The sequence below is a fragment of the Typopeltis vanoorti genome, chromosome 19 (assembly GCF_054136105.1).
Source record: "Typopeltis vanoorti isolate ZY-2024b chromosome 19, IOZ_Tvanoo_1.0, whole genome shotgun sequence".
NCBI lineage: Eukaryota > Metazoa > Arthropoda > Arachnida > Uropygi > Thelyphonidae > Typopeltis > Typopeltis vanoorti.
The window spans coordinates 74,844,335-74,857,964 of NC_143567.1; the positions used below are offsets into that span (position 1 = coordinate 74,844,335).

The window sequence follows — 13,630 nt, forward strand, 5'->3', positions numbered from 1 at the left end:
TTAGTCCAAAAAGGGAAACCTGATCATATTTATTACTGAAGGTTAGGGGAAAAGGATATGAGCTTTTTTCTTGCAAGGAATCAGATAGTACCGAGTTTTTGTGGCACTGAAGTCTACAGGGTTGTCCTTGTCCCAGTGAAATATAGCTAGATCAGAGTTCAGGATACTGTCTAAGGTGGATCTCAAGGGCTCTAAACAATCAGGCACTACAAGTCTGTGAAATGAAAAGAAGGAATGGAGTGTACTGTCATCTGTGATGCTATGGATAGAATTTGAAGTCTGTGAGAGCAGGTCATTTATATACAGGAGGAAGAGAGTGGGTGAAAGCACGGGACCCTGGGATATGCCAGCATTAGTGGCAGAATCTGAGGAGAGGAAACCAACCACCATAATTAATAATGAGCAACCAGTGAGAAAGTTGGTGATCCAGTTTCAGAGGGTGGAGGACAGTAGGCCAAACCCAATCAAAAGCTGTGCTTCCACATTCCTGAATAATAACTATGTCAAGTTCCTTTTTAATATCTTCATCTTTTAATGTGGCTATGCAATTGATGCCATCTGTTCACTTCTCTACTTTTTCTCAGAACCCTATTTTGTGGTCTCCAATCTTTGATCAACTGTTTTTCTTTATTCTTCCCCTAATCCAGCTCTCAGACCTATAAGCTAAAATTGGTTTGGACAGTCTAACATGCAACTAATTTAGTGTTTTGACAAATTTCTCTCTTATTCCACAAGAATTTAATCAGTGACTCATTACTATACCACCTTTGCTAATTCTGTTGTCTATTTTCATATTTAATTTACCATCTTCACTAAAAATTGTACTTTAATAGATGAAATGTTTCATTTATTCTATAGTTTCATCTTTTATGATACAGGCTGATGTTTTCGATTATCTGGCCTATCTCCATGTCTTTTTATTATTGATTTTCATACCAAATTTGTTACAGCAATTATACAGTTTATGTATAAATAGATCTGTTCATGATAAATGGACATAGATCTGTCTATGATTTCTTTCATGTATTTTCCTTTATTTATTCCAGCAATGTCCTTCTTTCCTTCTTTATGAATTTCAGCAAGGAATTCTCCAATAGTGAGTCAACTGTATTAAAAACAGATATTATACTTAACAATAAATTCACTACAAATGTTCCAACTCCAAACTGAATAACTGCCTTAAAATTTGGTGTAACAATCAGTAATAATAATAAAAATAATAATAACAAAAAAGGATGGATACCATGCCTGCAGCAAATAGAAAACATGAAAAGTATTCTTAGTGGAGACCTATAGAATAAATAAGACTTTTCAGCTATTTTTAGGCATAATTTTTTTTTCTTCTGAAGATGGCAAATTAAATATGGAAATAAACAACAGAATAAGCAAATCTATATGGTGCAAGGCAGTCAAATAAATTTATATAGAATAAGAAGGAAATTAGCAAATCATTTTTTAATTCAATTTTAACTTAATGATCTAAAAGTTGAGTTGGAAATAAAATCAGAAGTTAATCAAATATTAACAATATGAGAATTCAGAAGAAAATTAAGAGATTGAAGACACAATATCGATGGCAGCAGTATCATATTAGAAATGAAAATGCTTAGAAAGAACATGACATTATTTGCAGATCAGAATGTGGGAAGAGCTAATCTAAGGTGGTTTGGTCATTTAAAAAGAACATAAAAAGAAAATTGAGTAGAGCTAGTGTTTGATGCTAGGATGAAGAAAAGAGACCAAAGGAAAACCATCTATACAGATTGATCCAGTAAATAGCACCTTAGAAAACTGAAAAGTCAGATCTGAAAATACTGGATGCCAGAAAAATAACATATTAATTTGGAAGAAAACTGTTAATGGGAAGCTACTAATAATGTAAATTTAATTATGGTGTACTAGCATATTTATTCTATACACTCCTTGAGGATTCTTATCATGAAATGAAGAGATGTATCCCACTTTAAATGTCTTCAATCCAGTAGTTCTAACAATGCAGTTTTAACCTAGAACACATGTATTTAAAACATCTGCATTTTAACTTGCTATTTATAGTGACAACATTTTAATATACTCAAAATGAAATACAGGTACACCTGATTTTCTGGCAAGCATCTCCTTTAGTGCAGACAAAATTACTAGAATGTGCTTGAAACTCCCTCGACCAAATGAAAAGCTCACTGGGCCAACAGATGGTGTTGCGTGCTTGCTTAATCAACATCTGCTGCTGGTAGTGGTTATCACATCATTTTGTTTTCATTTATGGCTATGGCTTGTAAGCAAAATGCAGTTGATGGTGGTGTCAAGCATAAGCAAGTAAATATTGATACAAGATAATGTAGAAGTTGTGAAACAACTTGACCAAAGTGTTTTGATGATGAAACTGTGTGATGCATATGATACTGGGTTCATATATCATATCATAAGAAACATCATGGAAATTTCATGCATAAAGTGTGTGGTGAAAAGCATCTGCAAACCATGAAGAAGTTATTAAGTATATGGACGAATTTGCTAAACTGGTAGCTGATGAGCACCTCAGCCCCAAAGGTGTATAATGAGGATTAAACTGCATTCTACAGGCAATACACTATGCAAAATACATTAACAGCAGAGGATAAAGAAGGTCAACATTATTCAGATAATCTAAGGTTAGTATCCTTGGGTACTCAAACACAGCGGCCACACACAGATGTAGGTCACTAGTAATGAGACATTGAAGGCATTAAAAAATATTATATCATAATATACTGTGTGAATAAAAATAGCTAGATTGCCATTTGAGATTATGCTTATAATGGTTTGAAAAGTTTTTTTGTTCCTGAAATCCAAGCATAATGCACATTTATAACCTGCGAGATTGCAAATCTCATTCTGACAACCCTTCTTACAGAGGAGTTCAGTTCTGGGGTTAGCTGAACAGAACTCCTCTGTAAGAAGGATGTTTAATCAGTGTATATACCACCAAAGTGTACATTCCTTATCTAATCCCAAGACCAAAGAACATCACTTTCTATGAAGGCTGAGAATCTCTCACTTTTCTTGAAATGTTTGTTATTATTATTATTATGTGGCACCGCCAAGGACTCATCATGGGAGGGCATTCTACTCCATTACAAGCATTAAAAAAAGAGGGCACCATCAGGACTTTTAGGAGAACAATAGCTTCATCTCTTCATTCCCAGTTACTGTGTTTGTAGTGCCTGCATGCACGTGCCCCTTTTTTATAAGTTCCTTTAGAAGATGGCAACGTGACGTTGCCGAAATATTGGAAAATATTTATTAAAGTATAATTTAATTTATATCCTTAACTACGTTGTTCATTTCCTTAAGTGTTTTAATAATGCATAACCAACATATAAGCCTGTCTACGAGAATCCATTACAAACATCTCACTATTTCACTTATTTAATCCTCCAACTACACACAATGACTATTCCTACATCAACACACACACACAAAACACCATCTACCACCCACCACCAACTAAAAACGTCAGTTGGACTCATTCGGGATGTAAACATGGGATCCCTTGCACCCCAAGTGAGAATCATATCTCCTAGACCAACAAGCCACCGAAAAATTTTATTCCGAACTCACAACCTCAGCATAACTCAAAATACTGTCTTATAAGTACCAGAGTCTAAACAGTTGATTTATGATTTTAATGTATCAAGGAGAAAGATGTTGTTCATGAGTTGCTTGAATATGCAAAAAAGTGTTTTGGGACCTGCTGCTAAGGATATAACACATAGGCTTAATGAAGGAAATCTGGTCGAGTGGATATTCATTAAAACTAACAAAGAAACATCTGTTGTTCATCACTATGCTGACTCTGAAATTATAACTATTGTTCTGATGTTATATTTGAAGTTTGATTGCTCAAACTACGTTATTCCCCACTAATATCCAATCTATATATTAAAGTCAGTAGCAAGGTATAGATAACAATATAATTATATATATATTTTTTATTTTAGCTGGTTAGAATGTTTCAAATTCATATCCATGATGGTGCATTGACTTCAAAGATCAACATGTTATGTATATTCAAAGAATGAAGCACTTGGTGTTCCCAGGTGGTCACCCTAACAAGTACTAAAACCAAGCTTGACACTGCTTAACTTCAGTGATCAGACATGACGCTTTTGCATTCAGCACAAAGGTGACCGTTGCTGGATGTCATAAATACTAACAAACCTATAAAAATTTATTAAAAGAATTTAACATGAAAGAAGCATTTTAGTTCGTCAAAAAGTTACAATCATACCTTCTTTCATCATACATTGAGTAAATAGAGCACTAAAGAAATGCTGGCATAAGTTGTGGCTGTTCTTGACATTTGATCATTCTCCTGATGAAAATATTGGTAATGATTTTAATGTATTAAGGAGAAAGATGTTGTTCATGAGTTGCTTGAGTATGCAAAAAAGTATTTGGGACCTGCTGCTAAGGATATAACATGCAGGCTTAATGAAGGAAATCTGGTCGAGTGGATATTCATTAAAACTAACAAAGAAACATCGGTTGTTCATCACTATGCTGACTCTGAAATTATAACTATTGTTCTGATGTTATATTTGAAGTTTGATTGCTCCAACTATGTTATTCCCCACTTATATCCAACCTATATATTAAAGCCAGTAGCAAGGTATAGATAACAATATAATTATTATTTTTTTTTTATTTTAGCTGGTTAGAATGTTTCAAATTCGTATTCATGATGTTGCATTGACTTCAAAGATCAACATGTTATGTATATTCAAAGAATGAAGCTCAATTATAAAAATAAAATATTTACTGTAAACATATAACTATATACAATAGATTAAATTCTATAATATTAAAAGATTCTTTCTAAGGAGATCTGAATTCCTTTTTTTTCTACAGAATTACAATTAGTATATTAGCTTCAACTATTCTATACATCTAATTTTTTTTATTATTATTTTTTTCTTTTTTATTATGATGCCGATGCACTGATGATGACCAGTTAGATTCTGGTTGAAATATCTGCAGCAATAAAATTATTGTGAATACCTGTGTATAATAAATAAATAAAATATCTAACCTTTTAATATATACAAATAATTAAATAGCCCATTCTAGGAATTGCATAGTATTAGCCAAATAAATCATCTTTCACTTTCTGACTCACAGTTAAATACAATTCTGAGAGACAACATCAAATACCTTACAAAACAAACTGAACATGGTATTCAGTTAAAAGTTCTGTAGTTTCACTTGACCATATAAGAACTTCCTTGTTTTATTTACTTCTGTTGCTTTTACTCATTCATTCTGTCTATCTATCTCGAATTCCTCAGAATACAATAAAAGTTCAAGGACCTCACTTAACAAACACTTGCATATGTCTTCTTTTAGTGATATCATGTCTTCAACTGACACCATGTAACCAAGCAACAGCTTTGCGAGAATGTGCAAGAGAACTGGCAATATCTCTAACTAGGCTCTTTAAGTCTCAGCTCTGGTAAAGTTCCAAGGGAGTTGAAGGAGGGCAAAATAATGATCTTGTGTAAGGGAGGTACTAAGACTACAGTAGCAAATTATAGACCAATCAGTATCTCGGGAGTGGCAGTAAAAATACAGGAAAAATTGGTCAAAGAGAGAATTCAAGAATGCTTGGATAAGAATATGATACTGTATGAAGCAAATTGGTTTTATGAAGAGTTAGTCATACCTTAGTAATTTACTAATTTTTTTAATAGAGTGACAGTTGAGTTCGATAAAGGAAATGGTTACACGATGATTCTACTGGATTTTGTAAGGGCATATAACCGAATACCACATGGAACTCTGTTACACAAATTAGAACAAATGCAGATGGATATGACAATGGTTATGTGGATAAGAGGGTGACTTTTGAACAGATATCTTGATCAAGGTTCTAAGACCATTGCTGTTTAATTTGAACACAATGATATAGAAAATAACTTGAAAGGTTATTTCCTATATTATATCCTATATAATATTCAGTTGTTTACTGTCAATGCAAAATTAGATAGAACAATAGTGAATCAAGGCAATGGGAGAACTTACAGGATCATATAAATAGGCTGTCAGCATGGACAAAAGATAATGGGTGTCAGTTTAATGTGGAGAAATGTAAAATACAGGAAAATCTCACTTAACGTGAATTCGATATGCGCTATAATCAGTTAGCGCGATTGACTGAAATGATATTATTTCCCACTTTAAGCGAGTGATTAATCAGTTAACTTGATTTTTTTACTTTACGCGACATTTTTTGTCACCAATCTGCAGTGAGTGGAAAAGCTGAAAGTCATTAAGAGACATGAAAATGGTGTGGTAATACAATGATTATGAGAGACTTGGAATACAGCAAGTCTACAGTTTGGAACTATATTAAATAAGAGCAAAGAATACAAAGAACAAGGAAAAGTTGTTACTGCTTCTTTAAGCATACAGATACAGACGCCGAAATAGAAGCCATTTAATGACTGAAATGGCACATCTTCTATCACTCTGGATTGAGGATTATAACCAAAAAAGAATACCTCTTAGTACAGTGAATATTATTATTACATCACACCTCCAGGGAGTCCAAAGACTCATCGAGGGAGGGCATCTACTCTACAACTCCTCATCTCACTACTCCACCAACCTTCATCATCTACCACCAATGCCATCTATCGCCGACTACCACCACTAGTACTTTCACAGACAATCACAAACACCCATGTCCAAGGCGGGATTCGAACCTGCAGCCTTTTGGCTGGAGAGCGGATACGCTAACCACTCGGTCAACCAGGCCTCAGGCAAAAGCTCTCAATATTTTTACCTCATTGAAAGAGACCAAATTTCAAGAGGAATGTGAAAGCTTTACTGGGGTTTAGGATGGTTTGCCCGTTTTAAAAATTGAACTGGACTGCATAACGTAAGAATAACTGGGGAATCTGCTCATGCTGATAAAAATCTGCGGCTGAGTTTCCTGAAGAATTGCAAAGGATAATTCAGGAGGGTGATTATGACGATCAGCAAATATTTAATGTCGACAAAATTGGCCTCTTTTGGAAGCGTATGCCAACAAAACCTTTCCTAGCTAAAACTGAAGCATCTCAACCAGGATACAAATTATTTAAAGATCGTCTTACGCTTTTATTAAACTCAAGCCTATGTTAGTTTATCATGAGCAAATTCCAAGATCTAACATTACTGAAGAAATCAGCAATTGGAAAAGAACTTGGATTTAATGAATTGGACAATGAAGATGTGAGAAACTTGCTCGATTCCCATTCAGAACATGATCTCCTTCAACTAGAACAGGGGTCGGCAAACTGCGGCTCACAAGCCACATGCAGCTCTTTGGGTATGTACATGTGGCTCTGAAGTAAAATAGAAAATGAAAATCAAACTGTCATAGTTTCATTTATAAAATTTTTAAAGGATTTTATTCACATAATGGTGACTACTTAAGATTAGGTTTTAGGATGCCTCGACATCTGAGGTCATTTGCAGAGCAACAACGTGAATAATAAGTGAGCGCACAGGCGCCCTCTACTGGGCAAGGCAACGTTGGCAATGGCGAAATGTGAAAGCGGAGTCCGTGTCGCTTTGCTGTTTCTGCAACTTAGTATTCTCTTTTGGCTGGGTGCATCCAGAAACTGCATTAAGGTGATAAAGGCAACCTGGCAATTATTATTATTATAAAGGCAATTATTTTAAATATATATATATATTATATAAATAATATTGGTTTTATTATATTTAGATACATTGATGGTCACGATTTACCGCGGCAGGTTTTATTTCACATGCAACTGTTACAATAAAATGTGTTACTGGTGAGATTTATTTTTATTATATTTTCGAATTATTGTCATTTATTATTTTGAATAATCACTTAATTCTCTTAATTTTCTTTTTATATAATGTATTTATATAACGTGTTAAATAAAATATATTGTTTAGGGTGCTTTTCAACATGGCTATAAAGAAAAAAATTAAGAAAAAAAAAAAGATGAGCATCGTGACTTTAAAACTGAATGGACTGAATCTTTCGCATTTATCTCGAACTCAGATGGCCTTCCAACCTGTCTTATTTGCAAAGAAAAACTGGCGCACAACAAAAAGTCAAATTTGAAGAGACATTTCACGACAAAATATACCATATTTGCCAGAAAATATCCTGCCAGTGACACGAGAAAGATAGCAGTTGAAGAACTTCAGAAAATGTTGAAAAATCAAGTTCTGTATTTAATTATTGGAGAGAGTCTGCCAATGATGTTAATATTGCAAGCTTCGTAGTGAGTCAGGAGATCACTAAGAGAGGAAAACCATTCACAGATTGTGAATACATAAAATGTTTTGTTAATGCATCTGAAGAACTTTTTCGGGATTTCAAAAACAAAGCAGAGATTTTAAACAAAATTAAAAACATACCATTATCTGCCAAAACAGTATCAGATAGGACAGTTACAATGTCCTCAAAGTCACATTTGAGGACATTGTCGAAGACATTAAATTAGCCTCAGCATTATCAATTGTGGTAGATGAGTCTTGCGACATCAAGGACACAGCCCAAGTTTCCCTTTTTGTGCGGTATGTATCATCTGAGGGTCTGAGAGAAGAAATTCTGGGATTGCCACTCAAGGGCTAAACAGGTGGAGAGGACACAGCAAATACTGTCCTTGAATGCATGGAAAAAAATCATATCCCACTCAATAAAATTGTGTCAATTGCAACTGATTGTGCAAAAAGTATGACTGGAGCAAAAAAGGGTTTCAAATTGAAATTTTGTTTCAATTTTAAAGGAAAAATTAATCATGAACTGATTACTTTCCATTGTATACTCCACCAGGAAGCACTTTGTGCACAAACATTTACAAAAGAAATTGGTAAAATTATGGAATTGGAAATTAAGATTACCAACACCATTATAGCAATGGGACTTAACCATTGACAATTTAAAGAGTTGCTAAGTGAAATGGAGAGTGAGTGTTCAGATCTTTTCCAGTACAACATGGTTCGATGGCTTTCCAGAGGTGACATGTTAAAGTGTTTTGCATCTTTCATAAATGAAATCAAACTATTCCTCGACAACAAGGATGTTCAATATACAGAATTAACAGAAGATCAGTGGTTGCAAAAATTGTACTTTATGATGGAAGTTACATCACAACTGAATCAGCTCAATCGTAAATTACAAGGCAAAGGAAATACCGCTTTTTCAATGCTAGAGGAAGTTATTTCATTTGAAAAGAAATTGATTCTGTTCGCTGAAGATTTAGAGAGGGGGAACTTTAGTTCATTTCCCAAACTTGTCTCAATATCGCCAAGAAAACAATGCCTTCAATAACAAAGATTATTTCAAGATAGCAATTTTAAACATGAGAGAATCTTTTCTTCAAAGATTTCAGGAATTCAGAAATAATAAAGCGACTCTAGCTTTTATTACAAATCCTCTTAATGCCAATGTGAACGAATTAAATTTTTCTCCGTTTGATACTGACACGACTAATTTTGAAATACAACTGCTGGACTTGACAAGCAAAGACTTATGGAGCTCCAAATTTGTACGTTTTGGTACTGAAATAGAACAACTGGAAAAAAGAAAAATGCAGTCTGATTTCACAGCGCAAGCAGACTACTATAAAAGAACTACAGAAGGCAGACTCTTTTCAATACTAGGAATAGTCTTCCGAACTTCATATCATGAGTTGAAAAAATTTGCATTTGGTGTTCTCAGTATCTTCGGGTCTACATATCTATGTGAGCAATCGATTTCTAACATGAATTTCATTAAATGTAAATTGAGGAGCCAAATTACTGATGCCACTTGGAATCGTGCCTTAAATTAAAAATGACTAGTTACAAACCGGACTTTCTACAAACAGAAACTTTCTAAGGAAATGCAAGCTCATTGCTCACACTGATTAAAACCAATGACTGCAATTTTTTGTGTGATTTTTTCTTCATTCAACAAAGATATAATTAATATTATAACTGTTATATATTACTATAAATTTACTATAATATTACTTTAAATTTTACTTATTTGTAAAAATATATTTATGGCTCTCGAACAATTTTAAATTGTTGTGAGGGACAGGTTTGGCTCTTTCATCTCAAAAGTTTGCCAACCCCTGAACTAGAAGAACAGTGTGCATATGAAGTAAGAGTGCAAACACAGAATGTTACGACTAAGACGCTAACTGTAAAAGAACTTGAGCTAGTTTTCAATTACATCGAGCATGCTATGGAAATTTTGTTTGATGCTGATCCTGATATGGAATGAAGCTTCGAAGTCCGCCGAAATCTTGATAAAGCGAATCGCCAGCTATCGCAAATTGCATGACAAGATGAAAAAGTCAAGCACAATTCAAATATCTTGAATTAATTTTTTTGTAAAAAAGTAGCTCGATCAAATGTTTAGACATTAAATAAAAATTTATGCAATTGATTTTTATTAACTTTGATGATTTTATCCTCTAATATAGCTTATAATGTAATTTTTTTCCAAATTTATTCTAACTGATGGATGAATTATAATTATTCCTATTGTTTATTGTATTTGCTTAATGCAATAATCGCATTAAGCGAGGTTTTCCTGTAATGCATTTTGGGATAAATCGATTACAAGCTGTGATTGATTTAGAAATAGATGAAGCTAGAGATTTAGGAGTGGTGGTAGACAGAGTTAGAGTTTAGAGGACATATCATTATTATTATCTGAGACCTCTAGGGAGTCAAGGAATCATCGAGGAAGGCTACAATTCACCCAAACTGTCATACCTTCCCTTAAATTCATTTACACTAGATGCACTCACTACCCCCTAAAAGCACTCTAAGAAAAAAACCTTCTCTAAGAAGAGTTCTTACCCCTTTCTTGACTGTGAGCAAATTTAATTTTCGTGGATGTCATCGTGTTCTCTCCCACCTTCCATATAAAGAAAAATTTCAACAAATGATATCCAATAACACCCATTAAAAAATTTATAGATCCCTATCATATCCCCCCCCCTTTCTCCTGTTAACCAGACTCTTCAATTCACATACTTGCAATCTGTCCTCATAATCTAAATCCCATAATCTGGATATAATCTTTGTAACTCTTTTTTGCACCCTTTCCACAGCTTCTTTATCCCCTAGGAACCCAGGAGACCATATCTGTGCACAATAATCCAGGTGTGGTTCTTATCAAAGCTTTATAAAGAGGCAAAATGACTTCCTTATCCTTACATGTCAAGGTTTGCTTCAACATTGCAATTATCCTCTGAGTTGTATTTGCAACTTTTGCTATGTGATCTTTGAACTTCAAATTCCTATCCACCAATACATCAAGATCCCTTGCCTCCTCGGTTTCTTGTAGCATAACCCTGCTAATATAATATGCCACTGGAACTCTAATCACACCAAAATACAAAATACATACCACTTTTTGATATCTGTCTGTTAATCATCCCCGATCCTGCTTTTTAATTCAGCATGTAACTTTTGCTGAGTGAAATATTTATATACTCAGCCACTTTCCAGGTCAGCAGCAAAATCACTGTCACCAACCAGCAAAAGTACAGGCATTTCTTTAAATGAACTTCCCCTCCTCCCCTGAAAACTATAATCAGATCAAACACTTAGAATTAGTGAGGAAGTTCTCTCACAACAGCTCAATAAATTCAACTTCTTTAATTTAATCTAAAAAAAATGGAATATATAAACTAACAGTCTTGTTACACATTCTTCCATAACTAAAGAAAAAAAAAAATCTATATATATAGTGTGTGCAAGCTATAAAGCATTTGCCACCTTAAATTTAGAAAGTAAAAGGTTTCAGTAAGTATTAGAAAATACTACATAGAATTTGCAATTCAGTGAAACTATCTGAAAACTAAAAAAATAACGTATTAAGCAAAAATTAAACATGTACTTACTGTTATAAGGTGGTTCAATCTGAGGAAGAGCATTTTCAAAAATCAGCTGTTGTTTTGGATTCTCTAACCAGAGCTGCAACTAAATATAAAAAAAGTATAGTATGAAAATGCTCTGATTTGTATAATGTGAAACAATAAATATTTTTTAAACTACTTAATGTTTAAACCACTCAATAATCAACATTAACATTGTGAAACTCAAAGATTCACATGCCATCTTCAATCATTTCAACGGTTTCAATTACAAAGAAGATATATTTGGTGTATTTCTTAACATACTTAAGTGTGAATGGAATAGTTTTTATAGATGATCGTTGGCATTTATACTAAGAATGTTTATAATAAAACTTGGTTTGTAGATGTGAAAGATCTTTCAATCTTTGACACCACCTGGAATTCAAATCTTGTAGCAAGCAAGCAGCTTCAATACCCTCACTGATATTGATAACAAACAACTGAAGCAAATGGTGTGTTTCCTTAAAAAAAATAATAAAATAAATAACAATCCCAAACTGCTGAAAAGTCCTGACTAGGACTCTAGTGCCCTTTATTCCTCAAACAATATCCCATGATGAGGGTGTGTGGACTCCATACAGGTTATTGCAATAATAGTAATACAATGATTTTGAAATGCACCAAAGAAGTAGTGCTCAGTGGGAAGTTTAAGGGCCAGGTGGTTAAGAGTGGAGTACCCCAAGGTTCAGTATTAGATCTCTTGTTATTAATATATGAATACATGATTCAACTTAAGTATTAAAAGTAAACTTTTTCTCTTTTCTGCTTACAAGATGATGGATGAAGTTATCAATTGTTCAAATGACTGGTTGGTTCCAATTACAGTGAAGATATATTTGGTGTATTTCTTAACATACTTAGATGTGAATGGCATAGTTTTTATAGAAAATGGTTGGTGTATTTTTGTAGGTGCATTTTTTGCACCTAGAAAAAGCACCGACCGAGCAAACTCTTGGTCGGTGCTTAAAGTATTTACTAAAATAAAGAACCAAAAGGCTTTATTTCAGCAATGCAAAATTATATAAATCAAGTGGATATTAAATCCAGCATTATTTCAAAGCCGAATACAGAAACTATAAAAGTTTTAAAAAAAATTTGACCAGAGAGCTTACGGGAATACACTCACCGGCATTTATGAGTTGCCCTAGCCGGACCTTATAGGAGAACATAATCGTTGCCCAAGTGTCCATACATTCACCTCATATTGGTCCATTTTGATAAGGTTTCACTATCCTGACAGCTGTTTCGAATGATTGGTTCTCCTCAGAGACCAGGCAGAAATCTTAAGAGACCAAAAACTCTCGTTCAGTGCTAAGGAACTCGAAGTGTCGGAGAGGTGTATTTTATGTAAGCGAACTCTCGGTCAGTGTGTAAAGTGCCGGCGAGTGTATTCCCATAAGGTCTCTGGTCAAATTTTGTACGAAACTTATATAATTTCTGTATTCAGCTTTGAAATAATGCTGGATTTAATATCCACTTGATTTATATAACTTTGCATCGCCAAAATGAAGCCTTTGGGCTCTTTATTTTAATTTATTAAAGTATTAGTATTTAAAGTATTTAGTAAATACTTCACGCACCGACCGAGAGTTCACTTAAGAAAAATACACCTCTCCGACACTTCAAGTTCCTTAGTACTGAATGAGAGTTTTTAGCCTCTTAAGGTTTCTACCTGGTTTCTGAGGAGAACCAATCAGTTCGAA

General features: G+C 33.9%; 1 protein-coding gene across 1 annotated transcript in view; it reads right to left on the minus strand.

Annotated features, from left to right (window-relative positions):
* Su(var)3-3 (lysine-specific histone demethylase Su(var)3-3) overlaps positions 1-13,630 on the minus strand; it is a 648,388-nt gene that overhangs the window by 600,718 nt on the left and 34,040 nt on the right. The window contains exon 3 of the mRNA XM_090409239.1: positions 11,913-11,991. Within this exon, the coding sequence (XP_090265365.1) occupies positions 11,913-11,991 (79 nt within the window). The remainder of the gene's footprint in view (positions 1-11,912; positions 11,992-13,630) is intronic.